Below are 20581 nucleotides of genomic sequence, written 5' to 3'. Positions count from 1 at the left end.
TGTCATTTTCAGGAAGACGTCAAGAATGAAAGAATGAAAGAATTTGCAAGGGGACTTGGAACGTAACCCCTGCTAATTTGGTAGGAGTGGTTACTGTACTGTATGATAATGTGCAATATTGTAATCAATACAGTACTATACCTGAATCTGAAAAAATATAGAAATTAGGGAACATACAGAAGTGTAATGAAACATTAGGCCTACAAGTCACAGATAACAATTCCTGGACTGCCGAGATGATTCCGGACATCTGCCAAACAATCAAAGATTTTCGTAAAAGGGACTATTTCTCAAAACTGCCGAAATGTCGGATCTACCGAATAATCAGCTGCCGAATAATAGGACTTAAATATATATATATATATATATACAGTATACACTAAGTGGGGGAAGAAGGTCGCAGATAGATTATATCCTAAGTAGGAGATGCAATTTGAAAGAATTCAGTGATTGTAAGGTAGTGCCAGGGGAGAGTGCAGTAAAACAGCATAGGGTGTTGGTTGGAAAGATGAGTAAGAAAGTGAAGACAAGGAGGAAAGTGAGAGCTGAACCAAGGATTAGGTGGTGGATGCTGAAGGAGCAAGACTTCAATAGTAAATTTAGGGATGAGATGAGCCAGGCTTTCGAAGGCAGGGAAGATGAAGACGGATGGGCAGTTATCTCAGAAGTGGTGAGGGAGAAAGCCAAGAAGGTACTTGGGGTGACATCAGGACAGGGGAGAGAAGACAAGGAGACTTGATGGTGGAATGAGGAGGTACAGGATAGCATAAATAGGGAGAAGCAGGCAAAGAAGAATATGGACAGACACAGAGATGAAGAAAGCATTCGGGAATATAAGGAGACGCAGAACATACCCAAGAAAGAGGTTGTTAAGGCAAAAGGCATACCAGAAGCTGTACGAGAAGTTGAATAGTAGAGAAGGGGAAAAAGATCTGTACCGATTAGCCAGGCAGAGAGACAGAGCTGGGCGGGATGTGCAGCACGTTAGAATGATAAAGGATGCAGATAGCAATGTACTGACAAGTGAGGAGAGTGTACTAAGAATATCAGGAAGTGCAAGAGATCAGCAGAGAGGAAGTGAGGAATGCCATGAAGAGGATGAAGGATGGTAAGGCAGTGGGCCCAGATGGTATACCAGTGGAAGCACGGAGGAGCTTAGGAGAGACGGCTGTCATGTGGTTCACCAGATTGTTTAACAAAATCCTGGAGGGTGAGAGAATGCCGGAGGAGTGGAGAAAAAGTATTCTAGTTCCGATTTTCAAGAACAAGGGTGATGTGCACTGCTGCAGCAACTACAGAGGTATAGGGCTGATCAGCCATGCAATGAAGATATGGGAAAGAGTGGTGGAAGCTAAGCTGAGATGAGAAATGAGGATCTGCAAGGAGCAATTTGGTTTCATGCCAGGGAGAAGTACTACAGACACCATATTTGCTTTGAGAATGGTGATGGAGAAGTACAGAGAAAGCCAAAAGGAGTTGCACTGTGTGTTTATAGACTTGGAGAAGGCTTATGATAGGGTACCAAGAGAGGAGGTGTGGTACTGTATGAGAAAGTCAGGAGTGGCAGAGAAGTATGTGAGGGTGGTGAAGGACATGTACGACGATAGTGTAATAGCAGTGAGATGTGCAATAGGAATGACTGAGGGTTTCAAGGTGGAGGTGGGATTGCATCAAGGATCGACTTTCAGCCCCTTCTTGTTTGCAATGGTGATGGACAGATGAGATTAGACATGAGCCTCCGTGGACAATGATGTTTGCGGACGACATTGTGATATGTAGTGAGAGCCAGGAGGAGGCTGAGGCAGAGCTTGAGAGGTGGAGATATGCACTGGAGAGAAGGGGAATGAAAGAAAGCAGAAGCAAGACTCAGTACATGTGTGTAAATGAGAGACATGACAGGGGAACCGTGACGCTGCAAGGTGTAGAGGTGACAAAGGTAGATGAATTCAAATACTTGGGGTCAACTGTACAAACTAACGGAGAGAGTGGCAGAGAGGTAAATAAGAGAGTGCACGTGGGATGGAGTGGGTGGAGAAAGGTGACAGGAGTGATCTGTGACAGAAGGGTCTCTGCAGAAATGAAAGGGAAAGTTTATAAGACTGTAGTGATGCCAGCCATGTTGTACGGAATGGAGACAGTACCACTGACAAAAAGACAGGAGGCACAGTTGGAGGTAGCAGAATTGAAGATGTTGAATTTTTCACTAGGAGTGACAAGGATGGACAAAATTAGAAATGAACATATTACGGGGAGTGCACAGGTAAGTCAGTTTGGGGACAAAGCTAGAGAGGTGAGACTGAGATGGTTTGGACATGTGCAGAGGAGGGATGAGGAGTATGTTGGGAGGAGGATGCTGGAAATGGAGTTACCAGGCAGGAGAAAGAGAGGAAGGCCAAAGAGAAGGTTTATGGATGTAGTGAAGGAGGACATGCGGGTGGTAGGTGTAAGAGAAGAAGATGCAGAAGACAGAGCAAGATGGAGACGGGTGATCCGCTTTGGTGACCCCTAAGGGGAGAGCCGAAAGGAAAAGAAGAAGAAGATACACTAAAGTCCCCGTATTTGGACACATTTTACTTCGAGGTCTCGTTTTTCGTGCAAGAAACAGTTTCCAAGTTGTCTCATAATTCGCGAATTTCCCCACAATTCAATGCTCCCAGCTGGCAGTCAATGACACAAACCAATGCTTATTTGTTGGCAGCCATCTTGCAACCACCCTGTCCACCATAACCGACATGGCAACCACCTTCGATGCATACACCAGAACTATGCCTGAGGCAACCAACATCCTATCGACCTTGAGTGATCTGAAGTCTCAAGTGATGGCCGTCTACAACAGAAACATAAAGGAGCAGAGACAAGCCCAGATCACACAATATTTTCATGAGAGACAGAATGTGGCTGCTATTCTGAAAGACTTAGACGTGCCAGCACGGGTGCATGAAAGAGGAGAAGTGGAGTGCTGGAGCCTGAATTCAACTTCGAGGGCTTCGGCATAGGCGATGGGGCTTCCCCAGAGAGGCCAGTCTTCACTTTATTTCTAGGAAGGATTTTTGGTGTTGCAGCTCTCTATAAAAGCTTTAATGTCTTTTCAGACACATATTGTGTTATGCTGTTTTAGCAATAGTAAACACTCTTCATTTAATTTTGGGTAGGGCCTGTTTGGTGTTATAGTACTTTCTGATAGGGTAGGTACATGTCCCACCGGAACGCTCCTCTACTTGTCCCATTGATTCTTAACTTCACAATTCAACATTTCGCATTTCGCGTGGTTCTGGGGGAACATCCATGCTGCGAAAAATGAGGATTTACTGTATATATATATATATATATATATATATGTGCCCCACCAATCTTTGCTGCCTCCTGAGTCCCATTCCTCCCATTTCACCTCTTTACAGCTAAAGTCTCCCATCCATATTATATTGCTGCTTTTCTGAATTATTTTCTGTAAATAACTAGCCATGTCTGACAACATCTGATATTCACCATCATTGCATGCTCTTGTCTTAGAGGGAACATACACTACCGCCATATCTCTCATGCTATTCTCGGTCTCTTTGTAGAGACCGAGTTAAGAGAAGATATTGATGTTCATATGGGAGATGGTAATTACAAACTGTGGAGAAGAGACAGAAAAGAAAAAATGAGAGGAGGAGTAATGATAGCAGTGAAGAACAACATAAATGTAGATACTGTGGAAATGGGAGTAGGCAGGGCTCAAGTGATAAATATAAAATTAGAAACTGGAGAGAATAGCATGAGAGATATGGCAGTAGTGTATGTTCCCCCTAAGACAAGAGCAAGGAATGATGGTGAATACCAGATGTTGTCAGACATGGCTAGTTATTTACAGAAAATAATTCAGAAAAGCAGCAATATAATATGGATGGGAGACTTTAGCTGCAAAGAGGTGAAATGGGAGGAATGGGACTCAGGAGGCAGCAAAGATTGGTGGGGCACTATATTATTAAATATAATAATGAACAATATGATGATGCAATGGGTCAAAGAAGAGACACGGTTCCAAGGTGAGGACACACCAGCAAGATTAGACTTACTGTTTACCAAAGAACCTGATGTAACAGAATCTCTGAAATATTTGTGCCCTACATGAAAAAGTGATCACGTGGTCACTGAGTTCCAGATGATAATAGGGAACATAGAGCCAAGAGATGAGCTTTATAGGCAGGAAAGATACAACTTTGGGAAAGCAAATTTTACAGAATTGAGAAAATTTTTCGAAAATGCGGATTGGAGAAAACTCAGAGAAACAAGAGAGATACAGAAGAAATGGGATATCTTTCTAGACCTCTATAATTCGGGAGTGGAAAAAATTGTACCAAGAGTAAGGGAGAAAGAAAACAGGAAAAAGGAGTGGTTTAATTGAAGGTGTATTATAGCAAAAAAAAAAAAGAGAGAGACACGGTGTGGAACAACTGGAGAGAGAGAGATAACAACAGAACAAAGGAAGAATATAAAAGAACTAGAAATGAATACACAAGAACACACAAACAGGAAGAAAGGAATTTTGAAAAAGGTACAGTATAATACACAAATGTATGGATGAACCCAAACTGTTTTATAGATTTGTCATTGGCTAACTGAAACAAAAGGAAGGAATCAACCAAACTGAATGTAGAAAGACAGGTCTATAAAGATAGGCCAATGCAAGCTGAAATAATGAACAAATGTTTCCAATCGTTTTTCACTAAAGAAAAGGAGTTTGTGGAAGGGGAGGGAGTGACTAGAAATGTAGTGATAAAAGATATAAAAGTAGAAGTACAGGATGTGTATAAATTACTGGAAACTCAAGATGTAAGGAATGTCCCAGGACCAGATGGACTCTCTAATTGGGTACTGAAGAAATGCAGAGAACAACTAGTGAATAAGATTCACAGTTTAATTGTGCGTTCTCTGGAAGGGGGGAAAGTGACTCAAGAATGGAAGAGGGCAAATGTGATACCAATTTATAAGGGAGGAAACAGGAAAGAACCCCTGAATTATAGACCAGTGTCCCTAACCAGCACGGTCGCAAAATTGTGCGAGAGAATCCTGAAAGGTAGATGGATAAAATACTTGGAAGAGATGAATATTTTGGCTGAAAGTCAGTATGGATTCAGAAATGGAAGGTCAAGTGTTTCCAACTTGTTGAGCTTTTACTCAAGAGCGATTGACGTGGTACAGGAGCGAGACTGTTGGGTGGATTGTGTGTATTTAGATTTGGAGAAGGCCTTCGACAGTGTACCCCATAAGAGACTAATGTGGAAACTAGTATACATGTATATAGGAGCATTGAAGGGGAACTGGGAATGGATGAAAGACTTTTGAAAGACAGACAAATGAGGACAGTAATTAAGGATAGGATGTCTGGATGGAGGGAAATAACAAGTGGAGTCCAACAAGGCTTGGTGTTGGCGCCAGTAATGTTCCTGACTTACGTAAATGATATAGTAGATGGAGTGAACAGTTATGCAAGTCTGTTTGCTGATGATGCAAAGATCTTGAGGAGAGTAGAAGTTGGGGAAGACTGTAAAATGTTGCCGGAGGATCTGGATAGGATTCATGATTGGAGCCGGATATGGAAAATGAAATTCAACGTAAAGAAGTGTAAAATATTGGAAATGGGTAAAAGTACCAAGCGGCCATCACTGAATTATCTGATGGGTAATGAGCCAATCACAAAAGAGAGAGAAGAGAAAGATTTGGGAGTACTTGTCTGGGATAGTTTGTCACCTAAAAAACATAAGAAGAAGATAGTTAGAAAGACGTATAAACTCTTGACTAACATACGAGTAGCATTTCATTACATGGATGAGGAATAGTTTCGTTTAGTTTCATTTTTAAAGGCTCCAACATGCTTGCATGTGTTGGTCTTGGTCACCTAATGGCGGCTCTCCACGCTGCATGATCCATTGCAGCCTCCCTGTTCAGGCCCTTAACCCTGAGGTCACACTTAATGACCTCGTCCCATGTCTTTCTCGGTCTACCCCTCATAACCCACCCCCAATATTAACACTTCTCACCTTCCTCACCCAATTATCATCCCCCATCCTCTCCACATGTCCAAACCATCTCAATCTACCTCTCCTCATCACAACACCAATACACTCCAGTCCCATCCTACCTCTCAACTCTTCCATTGTATACCCAGCCCCTCCAGGCCTTGGACGCAAGGACGCACTGCACATCCACCTAATCACTGTCATTTCAGTACGTCTGAGCTGGCGAATATCTTCCTCCTTCATTGCCCAAGTCTCACTACCATATAGCAATACACTCCTAACATATGCTGCATACAAAGACCCCTTAGCACATAGGGAGAGTCCTCTCAATGTCAGGAGAGGCAAGATCTCCCTGAACTTCTTCCAACCACTTCTCACCCTAGCCACAGAGCTAGCTCCAGCCCCACCTCCAGCACACAACATGTCTCCCAAATAACAAAACTCTTCCACACACTCAAGAGATTCACCAGGAAGTTCAATCCTTTCACATCTGACAATCTCCACCTGCTCACCCCGACACGCCGTACACATAAAATCAGCATTATCTTGCAGTCTACCTCTGATACCACTACATCTCTTATGCACCCATTTATCACACACACCATACAAGATGGAATTACTTCCCACGCCCTTGTGGCAAACTGCACATGGCCACTCTCCCTCTTCTTTGACAGTACCACCACCAACCCTAGATATTATCACTTTTGTTTTATCTGCATTTACCCTTAAACCCTTGTGCCCCATACCATCTCTCCACTTCCTAAACCTTTCCTCTGCCTCCCTTTCGTTCTCTGCAATCAACACCAAATCATCAGCATACAACAACTCCCATGGAAGTCCGTTTCTAAAGTCACATGTAAGGGCTTCAAGTACCATGATAAACAACATGGGACTCAAGACTGACCCCTGATGCACACCAACATTCGCGGAAAACTCATCACTCAAATCTCCATTCACTTTTACCTGGGTGTGAGCACCCACATACTTAGCCATAACCACCCTAACCAGCCACTCCTCCAAGCCAAGCTTTCTCATTGCCCACTTCACCACCTCTCTAAGGACTCTGTCAAAGGCCTTTTCCAAATCAACAAAAACAAAATAAAGATCCCTTCCCCTACCAATATATTTTTCCTGAAGCTAACGAACAATGAATATTGTATAGCATCAGTGGTCCCCCTACCTGACATAAACTAAAACTGCATCTCATCAAATGATGAAAAAATTGATAGTGGCCATGATCTGCCCCAGGTTAGAATATACAGCAGTAGTGTGGTCCCCACACAAAAAGAAAGATATAAACAAGATTGCGAGAATACAAAGAACAGCAACCAAGTTGGTCTCCAGTCTGGCAAATGTGTCGTACAGAGAGAGGCTGGAAAAGCTAGATTTGCCTTCCTTAGAGGAGAGGAGAAACAGGGATGACATGATTGCAGTGTTCAGGATCATGATGAGACTAAATGAAACTGACAGAGAAGATCTGTTTGTATGGGATAAGAGGGTAACAAGAGGACAAGGAATGAAATTGAAGAAGCCAAGCTGCTTGAAGGATATCAAGAAATATAGTTTTCCTTAAAGATGTATAGACCTGTGGAATAGCCTGGACAAAGAGATCGTCCAGTCTAAAAACTTATATGAGTTTAAAGCTAAATTTGACTTATTAAGAAACAGAGACGGGACCCCACGAGTGTAGCTCATTTCCTGTATATCACAGGTAAAAACACACACACGACTGGATATTCTTCTTTAATCCTCAGCCAAAATGAGTCCACTGCCACGTTACTGAGCCAAAGGCTGGCAGTCCAATCTGTCACTTTGTAATGATGAGCGATGCAGTGAATATCTAAATATGAACCCAGTGGGCTGGTGGCTGAAAATGCCTTCTCCCGAGTCCACCATCTTCCTTTTGGAGGACAGAGAAAGAACTGATGGGCATCTGAACAATCAAGCAGCTCCATCACCCTCTTATATCAACGCCCCAGTTGGAAGGTGCCCTTCTTTGGAACTGATGCAAAATATGCTTGCTAGCATACAGAAAACTTTTACTACTCATCAACATATTTTGTACTGTGTTACTGTTTTCCTACCACCAGACAATGTTAATCAGATGAAGGGCCTTCGTGAATGGAAAATATAGATCTATCTATCTATCTACTGCCAGATGCCATAATCCCGTACAGGGTGGCCATTTGACTCTGAGTTATTTGTTTTACAGGGAGGGGCACTTACAGCCTACAATAACCACTTCACAACTTATGGTTTTTTCTAAGATGAATAAAATCCACGTTGAGTACACCGCTTCCCATCCGATCAGCGAAGTTAAGCAACGTTGGGTCTGGTTAGTACTTGGATGGGTGACCACCTGGGAACACCAGATGCTGTTGGCATCCCTACGTGTCAAGTGGGGTTGGTGGAGGATTAGTGCCCCTCCCTGTAAAACAGTTAACTCTAAGCCCTTGGCCACCCCGTTTGGGATACATGGCATCTGGCAATGAATGAATGAATGAATGAAATGAATAAAATCATCTGGCGGAAGCAAATATACAATATAATAATACAACATTGGATTGATGGGGTTACAAATGATAAGTTATTTTTCTTTCCAAGGGAACAATCCACAGCAAAGTACATGTTTGTTCTAATCTGACAAGGGTTCTGAACTCCTTTCTGCACAGCTGATGGCCAAGTGTAGTTAGAATGAAGAGTCAATTACAGTATTATTAAGAAGACTCATATCTACCTCATACTTAAAGCTAATGATATTTCATGCCATCAGGACTTCCGTATTCAAGTTGTGGAGTGGCCCAGTTCCATCAAGCTGAAATAAACTGGATACAGTCACATGACTATGGTAAACTTTTGTGCCGTACAATACCAGTACCAGTAGTCAAGAACTGGTCTACTGTATAACCATTAACTATACATACACAAATGCAAATATACCTGTACATATACTTACAGACATAACTTTTCCTTTGATGTTTTGAAAGATGGTCAGTGCTTGGAAAGAAACTTCACTCCCAAAGTTCAGTATCCTAATGTTCTCCTGGGTTCCAATGGCAAGCCTAAACAGAACAGGAATAAAGCAGATATAAATAAAGTCAGCTGTAATGTGGGACAAGCTTGACATGCAACATAACTATCACTCTTAGACCACATCCTCACCAAATTTGTGCTATGGTGGCACTACTCTAAACAGATAGCTAGGGTGGGGCGCCAACCTCTGTACAGTGTTGCCACGTTTTCCATACCCCAGTCCTCTGTCTCTCTCCCCAGGGTGATGTGCATCACCCTGGGGAATTTTGCTTCTTTCATGAGTGACTGTTATAAACTTGTGCCTACATTAATTTATTTGTTTTTATTACATTAATTTATTTGTTTTTATTACATTAATTTATTTGTTTTTATTACATTAATTTATTTGTTTTTATTATAAAAATACCAAAAAAGGGAGATTTAAGTGTGTGTGGCAATTGGAGGGGGATAACTTTGACACCTGTAGTTGCAAAAGTCTTTTTCAGAATCTTGTTGAACAGAATAGAGCCAGTAATTGATAAAATTTTAAGAGAAGAACAAGCGGGATTTAGAAAGGGTCGAGGTTGTAATGATCAGATTTTTATTGTAAGGCATCTAATGCAACAAGCTAATGAGATGAAAATGCCACTTAACATGTGTTTTGTGGATTTTGAAAAGGCGTTTGATAGTGTTTCATGTGGAGCTATGTTGAAAATTATGAGAGTCTATGGTATACCAGAAAAGTTTGTAAGTATTATTAGAAGCCTGCATGAAGGTACTTTGTAAGGTAATGGTGGGTGGTTCTTTGTGTGATCCATTTCAAGTTAGGTCAGGAGTGATTCAAGGAGGAGTTCTTTCGCCATTGTTGTTTGTTTTGGTTATGGATTATGTTATGAAAAAGGTTGTAAGGAGAACAGGTGCAGGAATTAACTGGAAAGAAAATAAGAAGCTGATGGATTTGGACTATGCTGATGATATTGTACTGATTTGCGGAAGTATTTGCGAGATGCAGAGGGTGCTCGATTGTCTGGTGGAGGAAGGAGAAAAAGTGGGATTGGTAATAAATTGTGGAAAGACTGAAATTATTAATATGAACGTGGAGAACCAAATCGATTGTGTAATTGGGAATAATGTGGTGAAGAATGTAGAAAACTTTAAATATCTGGGAACAATTGTATCATCTAATGGATCACTGAACAATGAAATTGAGGAGAGGATTAGACAGGCTTGGCGAGCTGTTGGAATGTTGAAATCTGTTTGGAATAATAATATGCTTTCGGTACATACTAAAGTGAAAATTTACAAGTCCATGGTTAGACCAATTTTAATTTACGGGCATGAGTCATGGTACAGTACAATTGCAACAGATCAGAAAGTATTAGGATTTGAGAATAAAATACTGAGAAGGATTCTTGGGGTAAAGTGGCAAGACAGAGTTGCAAATGAAAGAGTAAGGGATATTACGAGAGTGGAACCAGTTAATGAATATGTGAGACTGTCTCGCTGGAAGTGGCTGGGGCACATATACAGAAAAGAAGGTTGTTTAATACAGGATGTGCCAGAGTGGATTGCTAGAGGAAGAAGAGGTAGAGGTAGGCCGAGGGAAACCTGGTTGAGGACAATGAAAAAAGAAGCAGGAGAGGAGTGTTGGTGGGACCTGAAGGAGATGGCAAGAGACAAATATTGGTGGAGAGAGTTCATTGAGGCCCTATGCATCCCATGGGGTGCCACAGGAAATGATTGATTGATTGATTGATATCTAATTATATTTAAAACTATTATTGTTTTACATATGGCACCAGATGACCTCACTGTTGTGGTGCCATCATTTGTTTTCATTCAATCATTCTCTCCCTCCTTCCTTCCCTCCCTTCCTATCTCTCTCCCTCAGCTTGACAATGCACTCAACACTGCCCCTGGCCTGCCTTTCCCCCCTCCTCTCTCTCTCTCTCTCTCATCTATGGTGTTTTAGGATACATTTTGGTTATTTTCTTTTACATTATATTGTACATTATATTTAGCTTGACTATGTAATTGTGAGGAGTGGGCTAGCTGAGCTGCCATCCTGAGTCAAGGACAAAAAGGAAAGTGACATGAGGAAGCTCTGGCCGGGTCAGTCTGTGTGTTGCCGTTCACGAGGGTTTAATGTATTATTTTTTTACTGAGAAACTGGCATATTTTTACTTATATTCCTGCACATTATCTTATAATCATAACTGTGACATTATTACCCACCCCAGAACTACAGTAACATTTTTTTTTAGCGCGCTGTAAAATATTTATGCCACGTTTTTGCATTGCCGTATAAATATTTCATGCATAATAAGTTTAATGTTCTTTCATATATCATAATACATATGTTAACATTGTATTCATGTGTGTTTATCTTATTTGTGATGCCTTTTACATATATAACAGCAGTTTCGTATCACGAGTTTGGGAAACATAGCACCACTGTACAGAGGTTGGTGCCACACCCTAGCCGCCAGTTTAGAGTAGTACCACCATGGCAATGGACGGGATTTCTGCATAACTGTAACCAAAAGAAGCTCTTGCCCATAACTGCCTGCATCCAGTGGCTGCTTGTGGGGGGTTTCACTTAAGAAAATTCCAGCCCATACCCACCTGCGTCAGCAAGCATTTGAACTGGAAATGGCCTAAGCATGACTCTTGGGCACAAGTAATGCTGTAACAAATCTTTATACTGTACAGAACAAACCTAATGTTTCTATTCTCTCAAATGCTTCTTACAACTGCTAGGAAGTAAATAGCTAGTTTTAGTACTTGGCTTAGCTTCCAGGCCATAGAAAACATCAACTGTACGATGATGAACCTCAATAAAGAGATTTCTTAAAAAGACGCAAGGGATCATTTGAACTTACTGATTAACTGTTAGGTAATGAAAGCAAAGTTGACTGCTGTTCAGAATTATTCCCTTGAATATGGGGATACATTTTTCAACCTGCAGATGATTTTATTTAGTTTTGGAAAGTCTTTTTTTACAGGAGAGATTAGATACAGTCTTTAATGCCTTCACCATCAGGGGCTCTCTGAGATTAATAAAATTATATGATGGCACCAAGAATAAATTACACACTCCAGTAACCTAAGGGTACCACACACAGGATATTTTACAAACCATGCACTCTGATTTAACCCTTTAACCGCAGGTGTCATTCCAGAATGACATTGACAAAACTGGACCAAACCGCGGGTGTCATTCTGGAATGATCGTGAATATTTTGAACACCGCGCGTTTTTCCTGTGCGCAAATTGTCTCACGCAAGAGTAGCTGTCGAGTTCTTTCACGCCAGCCATCCCACACCTCCCTCCTCCAACCCCGAGGGGGCCCCCCCCAACCCTGCCCTGACCCGTGTCAGTCAGTATCTGTCCAGCTCTGTGCGTGAGAATGGCGCTCCGTCCAGACTCATCGTCGCTCGCTTCCTCCTCGCAAGTGATCAGTGCTAGTGTGCCTTCGACCTCTACACCGGTGAAGGAACTGCCGACGGCGAGGCAGAAGGGGTTGAGCAATCCAGAAATTAGAACAGAGCTGGACAAAACTGTAAGTACAACTCTGGATTGTGGCAGTGAGAGTGATACACTTACAGCAAGTAGTGACGATTTTGATGTGATTGGTGGTGAACCCTTTACCATTGACAGTGACAGTGATGAAAGTGATTGTGTAGTTTCCCCCCCACCACCCCCAACTTACTCTGGGAAAGGGAAGGCGCCTATGAGGAAAATTGGTACTGCATGTGGGAAGGGAGTGAAGCGCAGACTTACGTCTCCTACACCAGCCCCTAGTAAGCATTTCCCGTTCCCCTAGCCCTACTGCCCTCACATCATCTTCATCTTCTGCCATGCCCTCTCCTCAGTCTACATCATCTGAGGAATATGAATTCCCAGAGCCTGCAAAGCGAGGGAAGGCAGGCCGTGCAGGCTGTGCAGGCAGGGCAGGCCGGCCTAGAACAAAGGGGATGCGTGGCACTTGGAGGAAAAGCTGGGCGATAAGCGAGGTGATAAGCGGGGAAGAAAGGGTCAAGTTTCACCACGCACCAGGTCAGTAACCCCCCCGCCTGCCCCCCGCTCAGCTCCCTCACCCTTGCCACCCCCCCACTCACCGCCCCCGCACTCACCCCCCTCCCGCTCGCCTCCTGCCTCACCCATTGCCTCCACCTCAGCTCCTTCTCACGGGGAAACGAGTGCAATGCGACCTGCCACTTCCACTGAACCACGCACAGGGAAAGTTGATGCATTTGTTTGGTCTGACGGTGCAGATTTTCAGCCACACAATCCGCCGTTTGATATGACAAATGCTGGAATACAGCCTGCCTTTCCATGCAACGCAGGAGATGATTTTGTGGACTACTTCCTGGCCTTCATGGATGACGAAATCGTGCAGCATGTCAGCGATGAGACCAATAGGTATGCAGCTCAGTGTGCAGCAGAAGGGCTGGGACCTATTGGCTCACCAAAGCAAGTGTCGTGGTTGCCTGTCGGGATCAGAGAGCTGTATGTGTTCTTTGCACTGATGTTTTTGATGCCCCATATCAAGAGACATGAGTTGGAGGAGTACTGGCTCGTGGATGACATTACTTCTATCCCAAATATTTGGGAAGTATATGTCACAGGATCAGTTCCGACAGCTGCTAGGATACCTGCACTTCGCTGACAATGGAAACCCGTCCCAAACTGACCCTTTGTGGAAAGTGAGGGATTTTCTCAACAGGATTAGGGATCGATTTATGCGATTTTTCAGGCCTATGCAGAAAGTCGTCATAGACGAATCCCTGGTATTGTTCAGAGGACGTCTCAAATTCATGCAGTACATTCCCAGCAAACGCCACCGCTTTGGGATAAAGTTCTTTGTGCTGTGTGACTGTGAGACGGGGTATATCCTTGATTTCGTCATCTACTCTGCAAGTACAATGGACGTGAACAGGAAAGACCCCCTTGGCTTCTCTGGCTCCACTGTAAAAGTGCTGATGGAGAGGTATTTTGGTGGGAATCATGTGCTGTACACAGACAATTACTACACAGCACCGAAACTCTCCAAATACCTGGCTGAACACGGCATTGGCACTGTTGGCACTGTACGGAGCTATAGGAAAGAGTGGCCAAGTTTCCCAGAAGCATCATCCTCATCCAAGGGAGATGTGCACCTGAAGAAGTCAGACAAGCTTCTGGCGATCAGGTGGCATGACAAGAAGGTCGTGAATATGATCAGCACCATCCACAAGGGGGAATTGCAGAGAACTGGGAAGGTCAGCTACAGGACAGGAGAGCCAATCATGAAGCCTGATGCCGTCATTGATTACAATGTCAACATGAGACTTGTTGATAAGTCTGATATGATGACTGGCGAAATAGACTGTCTCAGGAGAAACACCCGATGGTACAGGAAGGCTTGCCTGCACATGCTCGATATGTGCATGCTCAACGCCTTCATCCTCTACAAGACACAAGTCGGGGGCATAAGGCAACCATCCCTGAGACAGTTCTCCAAGACTGTCGTGCAGCAGCTGCTTGCACGATTTGGTCAGGTGACGGCACTGATCCCGAGGCGACACTCTGACACACAACCTGACCGTCTTGAGTGCCGCAATTACATGAGCCGGCACCAGCTTGTGAAATTGCCTCTTACAGCAGGTGGCAGGTTGTCACAGGGCCGCTGCAGAGTATGTCATAACACCACACGGAGGCCTCGGACGAGAAAAATGAGCACACACCAGTGCCTGGAATGCCAAGTCGCTCTCTGTGTGACTCCGTGCTTTGCTGAGTACCACTCTCTGAGTAAATACTGAAAGTGACAGTGATATACAGTGATGCGACAGTGACGTGCTTTACCAATAATTGTATAATGGATAATGTAGTAATAAGGGATATTTTGCCTAGAAAAAAATGTAAATATTGGCCAGTATAATAAGTGATATTGTAATAAGAGAATCTGCGGCACTTGTGTAATTCTGCGGCACTTGTGTAATTCTGTGATGCGACAGTGATGCAATATAGTAATAAGTGCAGTGTAAATATAATGTATATTGCCCAGATTATTTGTAAAAGAATATTAGAAGTTAGAAATAATGAAAAGATTGCCTGAAACGTCAGTGAGCGGGTGATGCCGCAGTGAAGTGCGGGCGCAGCCGCAGTGAAGTGCCTTTTACCTACCTCAGTGAACACAGAGTGGGTGTTTATCGTATGTGCAGTGTTCATATATGTTTATATTACTATTATCAGAGAGTAGTTGGCATTTGGTACTGGTGTGTGGGGCGTAAAATAGTGATTTTACACCCCTCACTTCTAACGGCTCTGCCCGTCCTGTGAAAGTCAACAAAGTCATGAAACCTACATCAATGGAAAGCTGAAGGTTAGTACTTTCTAATGGTACCTTATTTTTTTCTCTAGCTTTATTCTGTGCAGAGTTATTAAGGTTTAAAGGTTTGTTTACATTTGGCTGAAACCCCCATGGGAGAGGACAGTCAGACCAAAACAATACCCGCGGTTAAGGGGTTAAGATAAACCACTTATTTAATCCTTGTAGCAGTTTATTTCTGTAAGTGCATACTGGCCATAAAATTGAAAAGGCAAGAAATACCCACAATCAGGATATTTGAATGTATTCATCAGCTCATATTAGCATTGTAATTCAGCACCAAAGGTTACACATTCCTGAATATCTGCTATCAAGCACTTTATCACACCTTAGTCAAAGATATTACATGCAACACAAATACATTTAGCCTATATTTACTTCTATTTCCCCTGTTAAATAACAAAAACTCTGCAAGTCCCGGCCACTCACTTTGATTCCTTTAGCTCCAGCACTTCTTTTTTCTTCACATAACAGAACAGAGGAAGGAAAAACAAATGAATAATCGATGCCACAGCCACAAACAGGAAAGAGATTGAGTCCCACTTAGCAGAGAAAGAGGTAACAGAGTTTAAGAATTCTTTTCCTTTGTGCAATCCTAAAAAAAAAGTGAGGTTTTCTTTTTCTTTAGAAGCATCAACGAAACTATTACATTTATACATACTAGGTCTGTCCAAAAAAAAAACAGAACTACTGTACTGAATTACTGCACCAACTCCTCAGCCTTGCGTGATGGTGACAGGAGCACTGAGTAGTGACGACTTTGAGCTTTAGCCCAACACTAGCCACATCATGCCATGCCACTTAGTCACTGAGGTATATGCACTTGATTAAACATGTGTTTAGTGTGCTTGGTGATTTGTTGCGAGTTGAATAATGAAGGATCTTAAAAAGCAACGTGCTTGCGTAAAATTTTCATTCATTCATTCATTGCCAGACGCCATGTATCCCAAACGGGGTGGCCAAGGGCTTAGAGTTAATTGTTTTACAAGGAGGGGCACTAATCCTCCACCACCCCCACTTGACACGTAGGGAGAACGTTATGCCAACAGCATCTGGTGTTCCCAGGCGGTCACCCATCCAAGTACTAACCAGACCCAATGTTATTGGGGAAAACTTTTATGGAGACTTTTCAAATGCTGCAACAGGTTTATGGCGAGAATTGTCTGAGCCATATGCAATGTTATGTGTGGTTCCAGCAGTTCAAATCAGAAACAACATCTACCAAAGATGATCCCAAATTGGGACAGCTTTTCACATCAACAGATGACAATAACGTTGAGAAAGTGTGTGCTGTGATCCCTGAAAACTGTCCCCTGAATATCCAAGAAGTTTCCAATGCAGCAGACATCCGTTAAAGTTCATGCTATACAATTTTAACCAAAAACTTCAGATGCATCATGTTGCCGCAAAATTTGTGATGCGTCTGCTGACAGATAAGCAAAAAGAGAACCATGTCACACTTAAGTTATGAGGTGTTTGACTGCTCCAATGCTGATGAAAATTTTCTGAAAAATGTCATAACAGGTGATGAAACGTGAGTGTATGGCTAAGATGTCGAAACAATGGGCAGTCATCACAGTGGGCTGGAACACTGTCACTGTGACCTAAAAAAAAGGGACATCAGTGTCACTCAAATGTGAAGGCAATGTTGACTGTCTTTTTTTAATGGAAGGGCATTGTTCATCATGAGTTAGTTCCACGTGATAGACAGTCGATTAAGAGTTTTACTTGGATGTTCTAAACACTTGATGGAGGCTGTGAGAAGGAAGAGGCCAAAGACATGGACAAACAAAACCTGGATGCTATACCACAACAATGCACCTGCCCACACGTTGTTCCTTATCTGTGAATTTTTGGTGAAGCACGAGACAACTATCGTCCCCTCTGCTGCCCTACTCTTCAGATTTGGTCCCTGTGGACTTTTTTTTTTTGTTCCCAAAGGTGAAACCCACCCTGAGAGGTCACAGATCTCAGACAATAAAAAAGATATAAGAATGTTTGCCAAGTACAGTCAAGTCGCTTAATTTGCATATCTGTGTAATCCGTGGTCCTTTGCCCAACCAGGTCCCATTTTCTTTACTCCATGGAAAAAACTCGAAAAATGTCGTTCCTAGGTTCCAAAGTGGCTCATTTCTGAGGAGATTTATAATATCCGGGCACCCATGATGTATTTTGCGGATGCTAGCCAATCACAGACAACCTAGACCCAGCAGTCAATCACAGCCCGGCCCTGGTGGCAAGTGTGCACACTACAGACGCCATGTTTTATTTACCTCCTGTCCCGCCAACTACATGCGCTTCCCCGTGAGTTCTGAGTGCTACCTGGCCTTTTTTGTCAAGGTTACCTCTCCTTGGGCTCTGTTACGGACGGCCCAAGGTGATGTTCAACCCAGTTGGGGTTCAAGAAGAAGGCTCCTCTCAGTTATCTGCAGCATTTGGACATTATTCATTGTGTGGAGAAAGGAGAGAAGTTTGCACACTTGGCCAGGGAGTAAAGCCTGAACAAGTCAACATTACAAGAACATGGCTAACATATTGTTTATTTCCACTTAATCATTATTTCCATTAAATACATGCACTGAATATTTGTTTGTGTTCGCTGTTGGCTAGTTAGGTGTAGGTAGGGTGCTGTACGGGGGTTCCACGAGAGTTGAGACTAAATATCCTTTTTTCCCATTCCGTGGGTGGGTACCAATCTATAATTGCCGTGGATTAGGCGACCTGACTGTAAACTAAACACATATTCACTCAAGTGTGTGTACCTTGATGACTAAGTGATGTGGCGTGATGTGGCTAGTGTCAGACTAAAGCCCAAAGTCGCTGCTACACAGTGCTCCCATCACGATCAAGCTAAGCTGGCTAGCTAGTGTCCTATTTAAAAAGTTTAGCTTCTTTTGGTCAGATCTCATACATCACTGGATTGATGGGCTTGACATTCACCATGCCTGTCATGTGTCAACTAAATGAGACACTCACTCTCAGCATGAGCTTGAAACTTTTTGTTGTTTTAATTCCCTCTTCTCTCCCTCTCTCCGTTGGTACCACCTCCTCAATTTCTGATCCATAACTCTCCGATAGAACACTGTCTTCTCTTCCTCCGTTCTCTGTTTATTTTTTTCCTTTGCTTCCTTTACCAGTTCCTTTATTTTAGCTCTTCCTTCCTCATTGCATCTCTCCTTATCCAAACATTCTTGAACCCCTCTTTGTCTGATAATTTCCATGTTCTGTTGATGGTTTCATTTACCATTACCTAAGACTTAAACTTTACTTTAAGTGGCCTTGCCCCTCCTTCCATGTACTTTCCTAGCCTAAACACTTCTTCAAAATCTTCTTGAGCTTCGTTGTTACCCTCCAAAACTACTGATATTATCTCTTTAGCCTTACTCAGTTCTTCCCTTTCCATTCCTAATCTAACTGTCATAAGTTTTTCTTTTACTCCTGAAATTGCACATTTTTTCTTGTCCACTACATCCCTGACTAAAGATTCTCTACTTCTCAGCACCTTAACCACTTCCTTTGTTGTTCTATAATCTCTTGCAAATTTATATTTCCTCCCTCCTGAATTTTCTTTCACCCCTTGTGTTGCTCCTTGATTTTCTTAAAGTGTTCATATTGCATCCTTGATTTTGATTAATGCTCATCTGGTTTACTTTTTATCCTGTCCCTTTCTTCTTCCAACCTCTTATTTTCCCTATAGAGCTGTTTTATTTCATTTGGAGCAGATTTGTTACTCACTTTTAATTCTACAACTTGTCTTTCTTGTTCAGTATTGCACATGCAGATGTCTTCCAACTTGCTCTGCATTACTTTGATCTCTTTCTCCTGTTCTAAGGTCCATTCCTGCAACTCTCCAATTACTGACCATAACTTTTTTTAAATCCTGGACATTCCTCTCTGCCATTTTCTACACTCCTGCTACTCTTTTTAGTTCAGTATAGTACTTCTTATACCCTCAACTTCATCGCAAGAAGCCCACAAATTCACCGCCACCAGATGTAACCAATGAACTATCCCTCTCCGCCCTGATGCAACCATACGAAAACCTTATACTTCCACTGGGTCTTGTACTCTTTTTATGGCTTTTTTATTTTTATTTTTTTTATTTTTTTTTTTTTTACTAATATCCGACGGGACCACCACTCATGTATTCATTCACATTATCACAATAGGCTGATCTCTTTTCACCACTGACTGAGTGATTATTTCCCCACGATCCACAAAGAGCTCTGTCTCTATCAGCGACGTGTGTGTGTGTGTGTGTGTGTGTGTGTGTGTGTGTGTGTGTGTATTTACCTATTTGTAGTATACAGGAATTGAGCAATGCTCGTGTTGTCCTGTCTCCATATCCATATTTATCAAGTCTACCTTTACACACATGAATGTTTTTCTCATGCACCACCTCTTTGTCTAAGTCGTTCCAAATATTTAAGTATTTACCTAATATACCTAATTGTGATATACACGGAATGTACTATGCTCGTGGGTTTCCGTCGCTGTTTCTCAGTAGGTCGAATTTAGCTTTAAACTCGTTTAAGTTTTTAGACTGGACGATCTCTTTGTCCAGGCTATTCCATAAGTCTATACTTCTGTAAGAAAAGCTAAATTTCTTGATATCCTTCAAGCAGCTTGACTTTTTCAATTTCATTCCGTGTCCTCTTGTTGCTCTCTTATCCCATACAAACAGTTCTTCTCTGTCAATTTTATCTACTCCCACCATGGTCCTGAACACCGCAATCACGTCTCCCCTCTTTCTCCTTTCCTCTAACGAAGGCAAATCCAGTTTTTCCAGCCTCTCTCTGTATGACAGGTCTGTCAGACTGGGGACCATCTGGTTGCTGTTCTTTGTATTCTCTCAATCTTGTTTATATCTTTCTTTTTGTGTGGGGACCACACTACCGCTGCATATTCTAACTTGGGGCGGATCATGGCCACTATCAATTTTTTCATCATTTCCTCATCCATATAATGAAATGCTACTCTTATGTTAGTCAAGAGTTTATAAGTCTCTCCAACTATATTGTTAATGTGCTTTTCTGGTGACAAACTATCTTGGACCAGCACTCCCAAATCTTTCTCTTCTCTCCTTTTTGTGATTAATTCATTACCCAAAAAATAATTCAGTGATGGTCTCCTGGTACTTTTACCCATTTCCAATATTTTACATTTCTTTACATTAAATTTCATTTCCCACGTC

General features: G+C 42.4%; 1 protein-coding gene and 1 pseudogene across 1 annotated transcript in view; one reads left to right on the top strand and one right to left on the bottom strand.

The window, feature by feature from the left end:
- The window catches only part of LOC145403746 (gem-associated protein 5-like), a 410271-nt gene that overhangs the window by 210361 nt on the left and 179329 nt on the right, over positions 1 to 20581 (bottom strand). Inside the window, exon 9 of the mRNA XM_080275424.1 lies at positions 8959 to 9064. Within this exon, the coding sequence (XP_080131550.1) occupies positions 8959 to 9064 (106 nt within the window). The remainder of the gene's footprint in view (positions 1 to 8958; positions 9065 to 20581) is intronic.
- LOC145403847 (5S ribosomal RNA) lies at positions 8270 to 8386 on the top strand (annotated as a pseudogene).

The sequence above is a fragment of the Coenobita brevimanus genome, chromosome 61, assembly GCF_032717465.1.
Source record: "Coenobita brevimanus isolate Jiangsu-jjx chromosome 61, ASM3271746v2, whole genome shotgun sequence".
Classification (NCBI taxonomy): Eukaryota; Metazoa; Arthropoda; class Malacostraca; order Decapoda; family Coenobitidae; genus Coenobita; species Coenobita brevimanus.
Note: the sequence above shows the minus strand (reverse complement) of the source record. Positions and strands in the feature narration are given on the sequence as shown.